The sequence below is a fragment of the Macrobrachium rosenbergii genome, chromosome 48, assembly GCF_040412425.1.
Source record: "Macrobrachium rosenbergii isolate ZJJX-2024 chromosome 48, ASM4041242v1, whole genome shotgun sequence".
NCBI classification, from domain to species: domain Eukaryota; kingdom Metazoa; phylum Arthropoda; class Malacostraca; order Decapoda; family Palaemonidae; genus Macrobrachium; species Macrobrachium rosenbergii.
Genome location: NC_089788.1, coordinates 78,060,220 through 78,075,219, shown reverse-complemented (window position 1 = coordinate 78,075,219; position 15,000 = coordinate 78,060,220). Strand labels below are relative to the sequence as shown.

The following is a 15,000-nucleotide window of genomic DNA, read 5'->3' as shown; positions in this document are numbered from 1 at the left end:
GTAAAGGATATTAAACAGAGTTTCTATCAAGAACTTTCACAAAACTTCAAGAAGAAGAAGAAGAAGAAGAAGAAGAAGAATCAGGAGCAGAATCCAGAACCTTGGCGTTCATGTTGACTGTCGGAGGATCTGAGGATCTGTGTGTCTTTTCCCTCACCTTTGTCCATTATATAGAGCGAGTCTCCTCCTCCTCCTCGTCAGGTAGGTAGGCGTGGCCTCACTTTTGTCAGGTCTTGTTTTTTTGCCTCAAGTTTTCTAAGTAGACCTAAGGGTAACTCAGGGTAAGAGGGCATCTGCCTTCCTCATAATAGCTGATCTAGATTTTTATTTTTGAGTTTTGTAAATGTTGACATTTGGAAGTGCATACACAATGTGAAGGTGGTTTGCAAATGATCTAGTTTCTCTGTCTGTCTGTCTGTCTGTCTTTGTTATCTGTCTGTCTCTCTCTCTCTCTTTCTTTCTATCTAAAGATCTTGTCTTTAAATAAGAAGATACATAATATATACTGTATAATCTATATTTATCTTTATATTTATATATATAAAATAAATATATAAATATACAACCCTATATGTAGATAAACTAATATATATATATATATATATATATATATATATATATATATATATATATGTATATATATAATATGTATAATATATACATATATGTATATAAACAGACACATATATATATATATATGAGTAAATTTATATATATATATATATATATATATATATACATACAAAAATACACATATATATATATATATTATATATAAATCTATATATGTATATAATATATATATATATATATATATATATATATATATATATATATATATATATATATATATATATATATATATATATATATATATATATATATATATATATAATATTATATATGTATATATATATATATATAATATTCATATATATATATATATATATATATATATATATATATATATATATATATATATATATATATATATATAAATATATCCTTTTACCCTCATCAGAGTAGACAACAGTGTGATCACATCAAATAATGAAAATAAGATATATTAGAGTAAAGGAAATCAAAAACTCATTCATTATCATTAACAGTTTAATATAAACAAGTATAGGAAAACTTCAGACATAACAAACATTACAATTTCATATCATCAATTTTATCCATAATTACCTAAACGACCGGGAACGACCTCCATTCATTTCCTAAACAGCTGCTGCAGCTGACTAGACTCACTGACAGATAGGGTTCGACCTTCCCAAGAATGCAGGCAGAAGAAGAAGAAGAAGAAGAAGAAGAAGAAGAAGAAGAAGAAGAAGAAGAGGAAGAAGAAGATGAAATCTGACAGCTAAGGAGAAGGCCTTAAGGGAACAAGGTAAGCAATATATCAATCAATCATTTTGAAAAGCAGGAACTAATTGTAAAGGAGAGAAATGTCCCTGGAGGACTTGCCAGATAAAAATCTAATGCCAATAGAAAGTGGAAATATAGCCTAATGTCTAGATTCTCTAGGAAGATACGGGGTCAGCATCCTAGATGTAGTGACGCCAGTTTTAGCTGCCATAATCAATCATTCAGTCAATCAATCAATCAGTCTAGAAGACTGAATATGGCAGGGAGAAATAAATGGGTTAGCTATACTTCAAAATTCTTTTGAGGAATTTATTTCTGGTGATAAAAATTAATTTCTCGTCATAACGTGGGTTTCGGATTCCACTTTATCAAGTTGAAGGTCCTCACAACAGCTTTTAACCAGTTGGTTTCTTAGCCACGTGAAATAAATCTTATCCTTGAGGCCAGCCCTAGAGAGCTGTTAATCAGCTCAGTGGTCTGGTTAAACTAAGATATACTTTTCTTTTCCGAGTACATGCATAGCAAAAGCTGATTAATAGTGAAGAAAAACTATTAAATGAAACGACCACTCAGATTTCCATAACTGAAAGAATTGGTTGTTTAAGAACAACTAAACATTGTCACTTCACAGGAGGGAGAGAGAGAGAGAGAGAGAGAGAGAGAGAGAGAGAGAGAGAGAGAGAGAGATAAAGAGAGAGAGAACTCGAGTTCATTTGTGAAGATCTGGAAAAGTTTGCTTGCTAGAATATTGATTTATCAGGTGATACAGGTCTGGATTGTGCGCGATCCATAACTTATCTTTCTGATGGAAGTGATGGATGAAATGATTAAATAATAATATAATTATCTCACAGAGTACGAAAAGTGAGGTAATGATATGCTTTTCAAATAGAGTATATATATATATATATATATATATATATATATATATATATATGTATATATATATATATATATATATATATATATATATATATTTTATATATATATATATATATATATATATATAAGAACCTCACTGCTCGCTTAATTTCTCGAATTGTTCACACCTTTTTGGATGCGCTTGTCGCTACAAAGCCTTAGATCCAAATGCAAGAATATGAATTAATTCTGATGTCCAGCAGCAAGATTCCAACTCGCATCCCGAGTATCAGAACGAGGTCACGATGTAAATCTGTATATATGTATTTTAGCAGATAATATATAGTCCTTAAGGCGGGCGACTTTGCTATAATATGTAGAAAGTAAATTCCAGATATTTTTTGGTGTTTCCAGAAAGGGAAGCAATTAGGTCTGGACATCGGTAGTTTCATCTTGTCCTGAAAGACGCTTAGATTTTATAAAAACCTATTTCCAAAGTTTCCATAGGAGGTGTGTTAATATTTTCTTTTATTTGATTTTGTCTTTATGGAAGTTTCATTAACGAAGTGAAATGAAAAATATATAACTTTGAAAAATGAATGCGGAAGATTTCACTAATTTTCTTCATTAATATTTATGTAACAACGAGTTATCATTGATTATTTATCTGAATATTATCAATAAAGGTTAAACAAATACGTAGTGAATATTCTGCTTTATTCAAACGCGGTCATAAATATGTTGTCAATAAGTTATATCGATAATCTGAAATAAAATCTTTCGGCTTCCGTCAATCGCTTATTTGGATTCGTTGGACTCGTAGGAGTTGGAGTCGGGGAATCGAGCCTCTCCATCGTAGTTGACCTCAGCCACGTATCCGGAGTCACCTTCGACGAAGTACTTGACGGTCTGGAGGCGGCCGTCGGGAAGGCGGACGTAGTAGGATCCCTGGCGCTCTCTCCGTCGCGGGCCTCCTGGTGTCCGAAGTCGTTCTCTGAGGACTCGTCTCTGACGGCCCAGTTGAAGTCGTACTTGCCCTCACCGATTCGAAGGATTCTGAAGGATTCGAAGGGATCCCTGGAGGGTCAAGAAGGAAATATTAGTCCTATGTAAGGATGTCTCCTGAGTAGGACTCTTGCAAATATATTTTACAATTTCTCTAAACTAATAAATTACTTTTTCTGAAGACATTGATACTCACAAAGGCGAGGGCCAAAGCCGAGCACTACGAGAAGGACCTGGAAGGAAAATAAAACATTTAGAAATATATTAATTTTTCTAATAATCAATGTTATATAAACCTTTTTTTAACTTCCTAAACATAGAGTAGAATATTTTTTATTAATATCCCCCTAAATATTATGGTCATCAATAAGAGAAAGATTATTCTAAAGTAAAAGACTAATCAAAACGACATTTTGTCTATGGATCATTTTACAAAACTTCAAGAAGAAGAAGAGTAAGTAGAAAGTCAATAATGCCAATTAAGAGAGATAAATTCAGTAAAGGATATTAAACAGAGTTTTTCAAGAACTTTAAAAACATCAAAAAGAAGAAGAAGATCCTAAGAAAAGAAGAAGAAGAAGAAGAAGAAGAAGAAGAAGAAGAAGAAATCAGGAGCAGAATCCGAACCTTGGCGTTCATGTTGATTGTCGGAGGATCTGAGGATCTGTGTGTCTTTTCCCTCACCTTCCTCCATTATATAGAGCGAGTCTCCTCCTCCTCCTCGTCAGGTAGGTAGGCGTGGCCCTCACTTTCCTCAGGTCTTGTTTTTGCCTCAAGTTTCCTAAGTAGACCTAAGGGTAACTCTGGGTAGAAGGGGCATCTGCCTTCCTCATAATAGCTGATCTAGATTTTTATTTTTGAGTTTTGTAAATGTTGACATTTGGAAGTGCATACACAATGTGAAGGTGGTTTGCAAAATGATCTAGTTTTCTCTCTCTGTCTGTCTGTCTCTCTCTCTCTCTCTCTCTAAATATAATATATATATATATAATATTTATCAACTTATATTATATATATTTATATTTATATATAAATATAAATATATAAATATATATATATATATAGATAAACATAAATTAATAAAATAATATATATATATATATATATATGTTTATATACATATTTTTGACATGTATATATATATATATATATATATGTATGTATATATTTATATATATATATATATATATAAATATATATATATAACCCTCATTATATACATATATATATATATATAATATATAAATATATAAAATTAATGTATATATAAATTTATATATATTGGTATATTATATATATATAAATATAAATAATGATATATATATATATCCTTTGCCACTCAAAATGTCAAACTAGACAATAGTGTGATCACATCAAAAATGAAAATAAGATAAGAGTCAGAAGTAAAGGAAATCAAAAACTCATTCATCATCAAAAGTTTAATATAAACCAGTATAGGAAAAGAAAAAAGACATAACAAACATTACAATTTCATAATCAGTTTTATCCATAATTACCTAAACGACCGGGAACGACCTCCATTCATTTCCTAAACAGCTGTCCCTGCAGCTGACTTGTTCACTGACAGATAGGGTTCGATTATCTTCCCAAGAATGCAGGCAGATGAAGAAGAAGAAGAAGGAGAAATAGCCAATCAAGAAGAAGAAGAAATCTGACAGCTAGAAGAAGGCCTTAAGGGAACAAGGTAAGCAGAACATATCAATCAATCATTTTGAAAAGCAGAAACTAATTGTAAAGGAGAGAAATATCCTGGAGGACTTGCCAGATATAAATCTTTGCCAATAGAAAGTGGAAATGTAGCCTAATTGTCTTATTCTCTAGAAGAAAGATACGGGGTCAGAATATTGAACCTAGATGTAGTAACGCCAGTTTTAGCAGCTGATAATCAATCATTCAGTCAATCAATCAATCAGTCTAGAAGACTGAATAAGGCAGGAGAAATAAATGATATAGCTATATATAAAATTTTTTTGAGGAATTTATTTCTGGTGATAGAAATTAATTCTTTGTCATAATGTGGTCCGGATTCCACAATAAGTTTATATCCCAGATAGGTAACCAGTTGTTCCTTAGCCACGTAAAATAAATCTCATCCTTCATCCACTAGAGAGCTGTTAATCAGCTCAGTGGTCTGGTTAAACTAAATTGCCCTATATACTTTTCTTTTCCAGTACATGCATAGCAAAGCTGATTAATAGTGAAGAAAAACAATTAAATGAAAACGACCACTTGATTTGCATAACTGAAAGAATTGGTTGTTTAAGAACAACTAAACACTGTCACTTCACAGGAGGGAGAGAGTTTTCAGAGATAGAGAGAGAGAGAGAGAGATTGAATTAGAGAGAGAGAGAGAGAGAACTCGAGTTCATTTGTGAAGATCTGGAAAAGTTTGCTTGTTAGAATATTGATTTATCACGTGATACAGGTCTGGATTGTGCGCGATCCATAACTTATCTTTCTGATGGAAGTGATGGATGAAATAGATTAAATAATAAGATAATTATCTCACACAGTACATATGATAAAAGTGAGGTAATGATATGCTTTTCATAATATGATATATATATATATATATATATATATATATATATATATATATATATATATATATATATATATATATATAAATAAATATCAATTGTAAGAGCTTCACTTAATTTTATCGAATTCTTCTCACCTTTTTGAAATGCGCTTGTCGCTTTACAAAGCCTTAGATCCAAATGCAAGAATATGAATTAATTCTGATATCCAGTAGCAAGATTCCAACTCGCATCCCGAGTATCAGAACGAGGTCACGATGTAGATCTGTATATATGTATTTAAGCAGATAATATATAGTCCTTTAGGCGGGCGACTTTGCTATAATATGTAGAAAGTAAATTAGATATTTTTTGTTTCCAGAAAGGAAACAATTAGGTCTGGACGTCAGTAGTTTCATCTTGTCCTGAAAGACAATTAGAATTTACAAAACCTATTTTCAAAGTTTCCATAGGAGTGTATAATATATTTTCACTTATTTGATTTTGTGTGTGGGAAATTTTATTGATGAAAATAAATGAAAATATTTAACGTAATTATGAAAATTAATAGGAAAAGTCGATTTTTCTATGAAATCTCAAGGAATTTTTGTTTGATTTTGTTCCATCACTAATTTTCTTCATTAATATTTGTGTAATAACAAGTTATCATTGATTATTTATCTGAATTTTATATAAAGGTTAAACAAATACGTAGTGAATATTCTGCTTTATTCAAACACGGTCATAAATATGTCGTCAATAAGTTATATCGATAATCTGAAATAAAATCTTGAGTCTTCCGCCAATCGCTTATTTGGATTCGTTGGACTCGTAGGAGTTGAGTCAAAAATCGAGCCTCTCCATCGTAGTTGACCTCAGCCACGTATCCGGAGTCTCCGTCGACGAAGGTACTTGACGGTCTGGAGGCGGCCGTCGGGAAGGCGGACGTAGTAGGATCCCTGGGTGTTCTCTCCGTCGCGGGCCTCCTGGTGTCCAAAGTCGTTCTCTGAGGACTCGTCTCTGACTGCCCAGTTGAAGTCGTACTTGCCCTCACCGGATTCGAAGGATTCGAAGGATTCGAAGGATCCCTGGAGGGTCAAGAAGCAAAATATTAGTCGAATTTAAGGATCTCTCCTTAGTAGGATTCTTGCAAGTATATTTTACAATTTCTCTAAACTAATAAATCACATTGAAAATACTAAAGACATTGAAACTCACAGGACGGGCGTAGGCGAGGGCGGCAAAGCCGAGCACTACGAGAAGGACCTGGAAGGAATATAAACATTTAGAAATTTATTAATTTTTCTAATAATCAATTTTAAATAAACCTTTTTGAACTTCCTAAACATAAAAGAATATTTCTATTAATATTCCCTAAGGTGGTCACTAATAAGAGAAAGCTTATTCTAAAGTAAAAGATTAATCAATAAGACATTTTGTCTCAAGATCATTTACAAAACTTCAAGAAGAAGAATAAGTAGAAAGTCAAAAAAGCTAACTTAAGTAACATTAATTCACTAAAGGATATTAGACAGAATATTTTAGAGTAAGAGATTGATTATCAACACAAAAGAGTTTCCATCAAGTTCCTTTACAAAACTTCAAGAAGAAGAAGAAGAAGAAGAAGAAATCAAGAGCAGAATCCGAACCTTGGCGTTCATGTTGACTGTCTGAGGAGCTGAGGAGCTGTGTGGCTTTTCCCTCACCTTCCTCCATTATATAGAGCGAGTCTCCTCCTCCTCGTCAGGTAGGTAGGCGTGGCCCTTACCTTCTTCAGGTCTTGTTTTTGCCTCAAGTTTCCCAAGTAGACCTAAGGGTAACTCTGGGTAGAAGGGGCATGTGTCCTCCTCATAGTAGCTGATCTAGATTTTATTTTTGAGTTTTGTAAATGCTGACATTTGAAAGTGCATACACAATCAGAAGGTGCTTTGCAGTCTCTCTCTCTCTCTCTCTCTCTCTCTCTCTCTCTCTCTCTCTCTCTCTCTAAATATATACATATAATATATGTATTCATATTTATCTTTTCATTTATACACATAATATAAATATACAACATATTTGCAGATATATATAAATAAATAAATATATGTATATATATGAATATATATATATTATATATATATATATATATATATATATATATATATATATATATATATATATATATATATATATATAGATGCTATTTACCCTCATCAGACTAAAACAGTCAATGATCAAATAATGAAAATCAAATATATGTTAACGAAGAGAAATTCAAAGCTAGATTAATTATATTTGACAATTTCATATTATAAATACACAAAAATTAAATAAAATCTCTTAACGGAATAAAAATGCAAACTCTAATAGACAATATAACACAAATACCTTAACGACCGGGAACGACCTCCATTCATTTCCTAAACAGCTACTTCAGCTGACGAGACTTACTGACAGATAGGGTTCGACCTTCCCAAGAATGCAGAGAGAAGAAGAAGAAGAAGAAGAAGAAGAAGAAGAAGAAGAAGAAGAAGAAGAAGATGAAATCAACAAGCTAAGGCGAAGGCCTTAAAGGAACAGGTTTAATATATCAGTCAATCATTTTGAAAAGCAGGAAGTAATTGTTAAGGAGAGAAATGGCCCTGGAAGGCTTGCTAGATATAAATCTAATGCCAATAGAAAGTGGAGTTGTAGATACAGTTGCTCGTGGAAAGTACGGCCTTATGTCTAGATTATCTAGATGATAAGGCTGCAGTAACCTAGATGTAGTGACGCCAGTTTTAGCAGCCATTGTAAATCAGTCAATCAATCAGTCTAGAAGAATGAATATGGCAGGGAGAAATAAATGGGTTAGCTATACTTCAAAATTCTTTTCCTGTACATGCATACCAAAAGCTGATTAATAGTGAAGAAAAACAATTAAATGAAACGACTATTCAGATTTGCATAAAAGAAAGAATTGGTTCTTTAAGATCAACTAAAGAATGTCACTTCAAAGTAGAGAGAGAGAGAGAGAGAGAGAGAGAGAGAGAGAGAGAGAGAGAGAGAGAGAGAGAGAACTGAGATCTGGAAAGGAAAGGTTTGCTTGCTAGAATATTGATTTATCATGCTATAAAAGTCTGGATTTTGTGTGCTGTCCATAACTAGATTCTGATGGAAGTGATGGACAAACAATAAGGTAATTATCTCACAGAGCAATAAAAAAGTAGTGATGTATGCTTTCCATATATATATGTATATAAATATATATATATATATATATATATATATATATATATATATATATAAATTATATATATCTGCTATATATAAATATATATATATATATATATATATATATATATATTCATATATATAATAGTTGTATATATACAGTATATGTAGAATCTACTGGTCACTTTTATCAGATACATATGTAAGCAATAGCCTCAATGCCCTCTTAAATATCTCAATTCTTCTGGTTTCTGGATATGCTTGTTACTACAAGCCGTAAGATCCAAGCGCAAGAAATTGAAGAGACTGGGATTAGGAAACGAACCCGCGTCACCATAATCACAAGGAGCGTTGCCGACCTGACCACGAGAAGGATAAAAGTTGTTACCTCTCGTACATACCTGTCGTTTTCAGATATATTGCCTGCTTGGCTATGGTGGTGAGGATGGGTCTATTCAGCTCTAATAAATATATCTGAAAATGACAGAGAATGTATGAGAGATTAATAACTTTATCCTTCTAGCTCGGCAATGTCCTTGATTATGGTATGCGGGTTTATAGTTTCCGTAACCTATCACTATAACTCTTCAATTTCTTGTGATGGATCTATGGCTTTGTAATACAAACATATCCATAAAAGCAAGAAGAATTGGAAGTTAAGAGGGCATTTATATATAATTACATATATATATATTATTACTTCACCATATAAATATATATATATATATATATATGTATGTATTATATATATATATATATATATATATATATATATATATATATATATAATATAAATATATAAGAACTACTGTTCGCTTAATTTCTCGTATTCTTCACACTTTTTTGGATAAACTAGTCGCTAGAAAGCCTTAGATCCAAATGCAAGATTATGAATTAATTCTGATGTCCAGTAGCAATTTTCGAACTCACTTCCCGAGTATTAGACTGTGGTCACGATGTCGACCTGTATATATGTATCTAAGCAGATAATATATAGTCCTTAAGGCGGGCGACTTTGCTATAATATGTAGAAAGTAAATACCAGATATTTTTTGGTGTTTCCAGAAAGGGAAGTAATTAGGTCTGGACGTCGGTAGTTTCATCTTGTCCTGAAAGACAATTAGAATTTACAAAACCTATTTTCAAAGTTTCCATAGGAGGTATAATATATTTTCACTTATTTGTTTTTGTGTGTGGAGCAATTTTATTGATGAAAATAAATGAAAAATATTTAACGTAGTTATGAAAATTAATAGGAAAGGTCGATTTTGTCTAAAATCTCTGAAGAAATTTTTGTGTGATTTTGTGTCCATCACAAATTTTCTTCATTAATATTTGTGTAATAACAAGTTATCATTGATTATTTATCTGAATATTATATAAAGGTTAAACAAATACGTAGTTAATATTCTGCTTTATTCAAACGCGGTCATAAATATGTCGTCAATAAGTTATATCGATAATCTGAAATAAAATGTTGAGGCTTCCGCCAATCGCTTATTTGGATTCGTTGGACTCGTAGGAGTCGGGGAATCGAGCCTCTCCGTCGTAGTTGACCTCAGCCACGTATCCGGAGTCTCCGTCGACGAGGTACTTGACGGTCTGGAGGCGGCCGTCGGGAAGGCGGACGTAGTAGGATCCCTGCGTGTTCTCTCCGTCGCGGGCCTCCTGGTGTCCGAAGTCGTTCTCTGAGGACTCGTCTCTGACGGCCCAGTTGAAGTCGTACTTGCCCTCACCGGATTCGAAGGATTCGAAGGATTCGAAGGATCCCTGGAGGGTCAAGAAGAGAAATATTTGTTCTATGTAAGGATCTCTCCTTAGTAGGATTTTTGCAAGTATATTCTACATTTTCTCTAACTTAATAAATCACTTTGAAAATACTAAAGACATTGATACTCACAGGGCGGGCGTAGGCGAGGGCGGCAAAGCCGAGTACTACGAGAAGGACCTGGAAGGAAAATAAACATTGTGAAATATATTAATTTTTCTAACAATCAATATCAAATAAACCTTTTTTGAACTTCCTAAACATAGAGTAGAATATTTCTATTAATATTCCCCTAAGCATTGTGGTCACCAATAAGAGAAAGATTATTCAGAAGTAAAAGATTAATCAAAAAGACATTTTGTCACAAGATCATTTATAAAACTTCAAGAAGAAGAATAAGTAGAAAGTCAAGAAAGCTAACTTAAGTAACATTAATTCAATAAAGGATATTAGACAGAATATTTTAGAGTAAGAGACTGATTATCAACACAAAAGAGTTTCCATCAAGATCTTTTACAAAACTTCAAGAAGAAGAAGAAGAAGAAGAAGAAGAAGAAGAAGATGAAGAAGAAGAAGAAGACGAAGAAATCAAGAGCAGAATCCGAACCTTGGCGTTCATGTTGATTGTCGGAGGATCTGAGGAGCTGTGTGGCTTTTCCCTCACCTTCCTCCATTATATAGAGCGAGTCTCCTCCTCCTCCTCGTCAGGTAGGTAGGCGTGGCCCTCACCTTCTTCAGGTCTTGTTTTTGCCTCAAGTTTCCCAAGTAGACCTAAGGGTAACTCTGGGTAGAAGGGGCATCTGTCTACTTCATAGTAGCTGATCTAGATTTTATTTTTGAGTTTTTGTAAATGCTGACATTTGAAATTGCATTCGCAATGAGAAGGTTGTTTTACAAAATCTCTCTAGTTTTCTCTCTCTTTCTCTCTCTCTCTCTCTCTCTCTCTCTCTCTCTCTCTCTCTAAATGTACATATAATATATATATTCATATTTATCTTTTCATTTATGCACATAATATAAATATATAAATATACATATATGAATAAATAAATATATATATGTATGTATGTTTATATATATATATATATATATATTTATATATATATATATATATATATATATATATATATATATATATATATATATATATATATATATATATATATATATAATATATATATATATATATATATATATATATATATATATATATATATATATATATATATATATCCTCATCAGACTAAACGTCAGAATGATCACATCCAATAATGAAAATCAAATATATGTTAACGAAGAGAAGTTCAAAACTAAATTAATTTATCTTTGACAACTTCATATTATAAATATACAAAAATTAAATAAAATCTCTCAACAAATAAAAATGCCAACTCTACTATCAATATAACCATAAATAACTAAACGACCATAACGACCTCCATTCACTTCCTAAACAGCTGGTGCAGCTGAAAAGACTCACTGACAGATAGGGTTCGACCTTCCCAAGAATGCAGGCAGAAGAAGAAGAAGAAGAAGAAGAAGAAGAAGAAGAAGAAGAAGAAGAAGATAAAATCTGACAGCTAAGACGAAGGCCTTAAGGGAACGAGGTAAGCAATCAGTCAATCATTTTGAAAAGCAGGAACTAATTGTAAAGGAGAGAAATGTCCCTGGAGGACTTGCTAGATATAAATGTAATGCCAATAGAAAGTGGAGTTGTCGATAAAGTTGCTCGTGGAAAAAATGGCCTAATGTCTAGATTATCTAGATGATAAGGCTGCAGTAACCTAGATGCAGTGACGCCAGTTTTAGCAGAAATAGTAAATCAGTCAATCAATCAATCTAGAAGAATGAATATGGCATGGAGAAATAAATGAGGTAGCTATACTTCAAAATTCTTTTCCAGAACATGCATACCAAAAGCTGATTAATAGTGAAGAAAAAGAATTAAATGAAACGACCACTCAGATTTGCAAAACAGAAAGAATTGGTTCTTCAAGATCAACTAAAGAATGTCACTTTCAAAGTTCAGGCAAGAGAAAAACACTAAGAGAGAGAGAGAGAGAGAGAGAGAGAGAGAGTTCATCTGTGAAGATCTGGAAAGGTTTGCTTGCTAGAATATTGATTTATCACGACACTTTATGTCTGGATTGCCCCTTATCTATAACCCTCTTTCTGATGGAAGTGATGGATGAAATAATAAGGTAATTATCTCACAGAGCAAGTAAAGAGCTATGAACTTTTCAAATGTATATATATATATATATATATATTTTTCTGTGTATATATATATTATATATATGATATGGATATATATTATATATACCATATATATATATATATATATAAATATATATATATAAATGATATATATATATATATGGATATAATATATTGTATTCTATATATACTGATATATATATATCCCTGTTATATATATATATATATAAATACTTTATGTAGAACTGGTCACTTACCAGATATATATGTAATTGTAATAGCCTCAATGCCCTCTTAACTTCTCGAATTCTTCGCGCTTTTCTGGATATGTTTGTCACTACGAAGCCGTAAGATCAAAAGAAATTAAGAGACTTTGATGCCAGGTGGAGACAAATCACAAGGAGGCCACGAGTGACCACGAAGTGTAAAAGTTGATTACCCTGGTACATAAATTACCTGTCGTTTTCAGATATATTGCCCACTTGGCTATTGGTCTGGAAGGGGCTATTCCAGCTCTAATAAATATATCTGAAAACAACAGGTTATGTTGTACGATAGGTAATAGAATTTTATCCTTTATCTATCAAACATGACCTCCTTGTAATTATGGTGACGCAGGTTTCATAAAATAATAAGATAATTTCTTAGCGTTTTGATCTTACGGTTGTAGTTCAAGGTAATATACGCGACTTCAAAAATTAAGAGGGCACTGTAATTTATTTGTTTATTATATAAATATGAAAAGAATATATTATTACCTAACTATATATATATATAGATATATATATGTATGCAAAATATATGTATATATATATATATGTATATATATATATATATATATATATATATATATAATATATATATATATATATATTAAGTATATGAAATTGTAAGAGCCTCGTCATTTACTTCTCGAATTCTTCACACTTTTTTTGGATATGCTTGTCGCTACAAAGCCTTAGATCCAAATGCAAGAATATGAATTAATTCTGATGTCCAGTAGCAAGATTCGAACTCGCATCCCGAGGTCACGATGTCGATCTGTATATATGTATTTAAGCAGATAATATATAGTCCTTAAGGCGGGCGACTTTGCTATATGCAGAAAGTAAATACCAGATATTTTCATGTTTCCAGAAAGGGAAGCAATTAGGTCTGGACGTCGATAGTTTCATCTTGTCCTGAAAGACACTTAGATTTTACGAAACCTATTTCCAAAGTTTCCATAGGTGGTATATTCATATTTTTATTTATTTGATTTTGTCTTTATGCCCGTTTCATTAACGAATTAAAATGAAAAATATATAACTTATAAAAATGAATGCGGAAGGTTTCACTAATTTTCTTCATTAATATTTATGTAATAACGAGTTATCATTGATTATTTATCTGATATTATCAATAAAGGTTAAACAAATACGTAGTGAATATTCTGCTTTATTCAAACACTGTCATAAATATGTCGTCAATAAGTTATATCGATAATCTGAAATAAAATCTTAAGTCTTCCGCCAATCGCTTATTTGGATTCGTTGGACTCGTAGGAGTCGGGGAATCGAGCCTCTCCGTCGTAGTTGACCTCAGCCACGTATCCGGAGTCTCCGTCGACGAAGTACTTGACGGTCTGGAGGCGGCCGTCGGGAAGGCGGACGGAGTAGGATCCCTGGGTGTTCTCTCCGTCGCGGGCCTCCTGGTGTCCAAAGTCGTTCTCTGAGGACTCGTCTCTGACGGCCCAGTTGAAGTCGTACTTGCCCTCACCGGATTCGAAGGATTCGAAGGATTCGAAGGATCCCTGGAGGGTCAAGAAGCGAAATATTAGTCGTATGTGAGGATCTCTCCTGAGTAGGACTCTTGCAAGTATATTTTACAATTTCTCTAAACAAATAAATCACTTTGAAAATAGTGAAGACATTGATACTCACAGGACGGGCGTAGGCGAGGGCGGCAAAGCCGAGCACTACAAGAAGGACCTGGAAGGAAAATAAAAATTTAGAAATATCTTCATTTTTCTAATAATCAGTATTAAGTAAACTTTTTTTTTTTAAC

The 15,000-nt window shown here is 32.4% G+C and overlaps 3 protein-coding genes across 4 annotated transcripts in view; all 3 read right to left on the bottom strand.

The window, feature by feature from the left end:
- Positions 1-6,632: 6,632 nt before the first annotated feature.
- On the bottom strand, positions 6,633-7,457 carry LOC136831813 (cuticle protein 8-like). Its single transcript, XM_067092436.1, has 3 exons — positions 7,424-7,457; positions 6,993-7,040; positions 6,633-6,862 (listed from the first exon to the last, which is right to left on the bottom strand). Exons 1-3 carry the CDS (start codon positions 7,433-7,435, stop codon positions 6,650-6,652), a joined length of 273 nt encoding a protein of 90 aa, XP_066948537.1. The 5' UTR covers positions 7,436-7,457; the 3' UTR covers positions 6,633-6,649.
- A 2,926-nt stretch (positions 7,458-10,383) lies between these two features.
- The window catches only part of LOC136831811 (pro-resilin-like), a 5,001-nt gene continuing 384 nt past the window's right edge, over positions 10,384-15,000 (bottom strand). The window contains exons 1-3 of one of the 2 annotated variants that reach the window (XM_067092433.1): positions 11,345-11,375; positions 10,870-10,917; positions 10,384-10,739 (exon numbers count right to left, since the gene is read on the bottom strand). In XM_067092433.1, the coding sequence (XP_066948534.1) occupies positions 10,467-10,739; positions 10,870-10,917; positions 11,345-11,356 (333 nt within the window). In that variant the 5' untranslated portion in view covers positions 11,357-11,375 and the 3' untranslated portion in view covers positions 10,384-10,466. Of the gene's footprint in view, positions 10,740-10,869; positions 10,918-11,344; positions 11,376-15,000 lie in introns of those variants that run through there. The other variant, XM_067092434.1, reaches the window with a different exon arrangement.
- Positions 14,396-15,000, bottom strand: part of LOC136831659 (pro-resilin-like) — a 725-nt gene continuing 120 nt past the window's right edge. Inside the window, exons 2-3 of the mRNA XM_067092288.1 lie at positions 14,877-14,924; positions 14,396-14,746 (exon numbers count right to left, since the gene is read on the bottom strand). Of these exons, the coding sequence (XP_066948389.1) occupies positions 14,474-14,746; positions 14,877-14,924 (321 nt within the window). The 3' untranslated portion in view covers positions 14,396-14,473. The remainder of the gene's footprint in view (positions 14,747-14,876; positions 14,925-15,000) is intronic.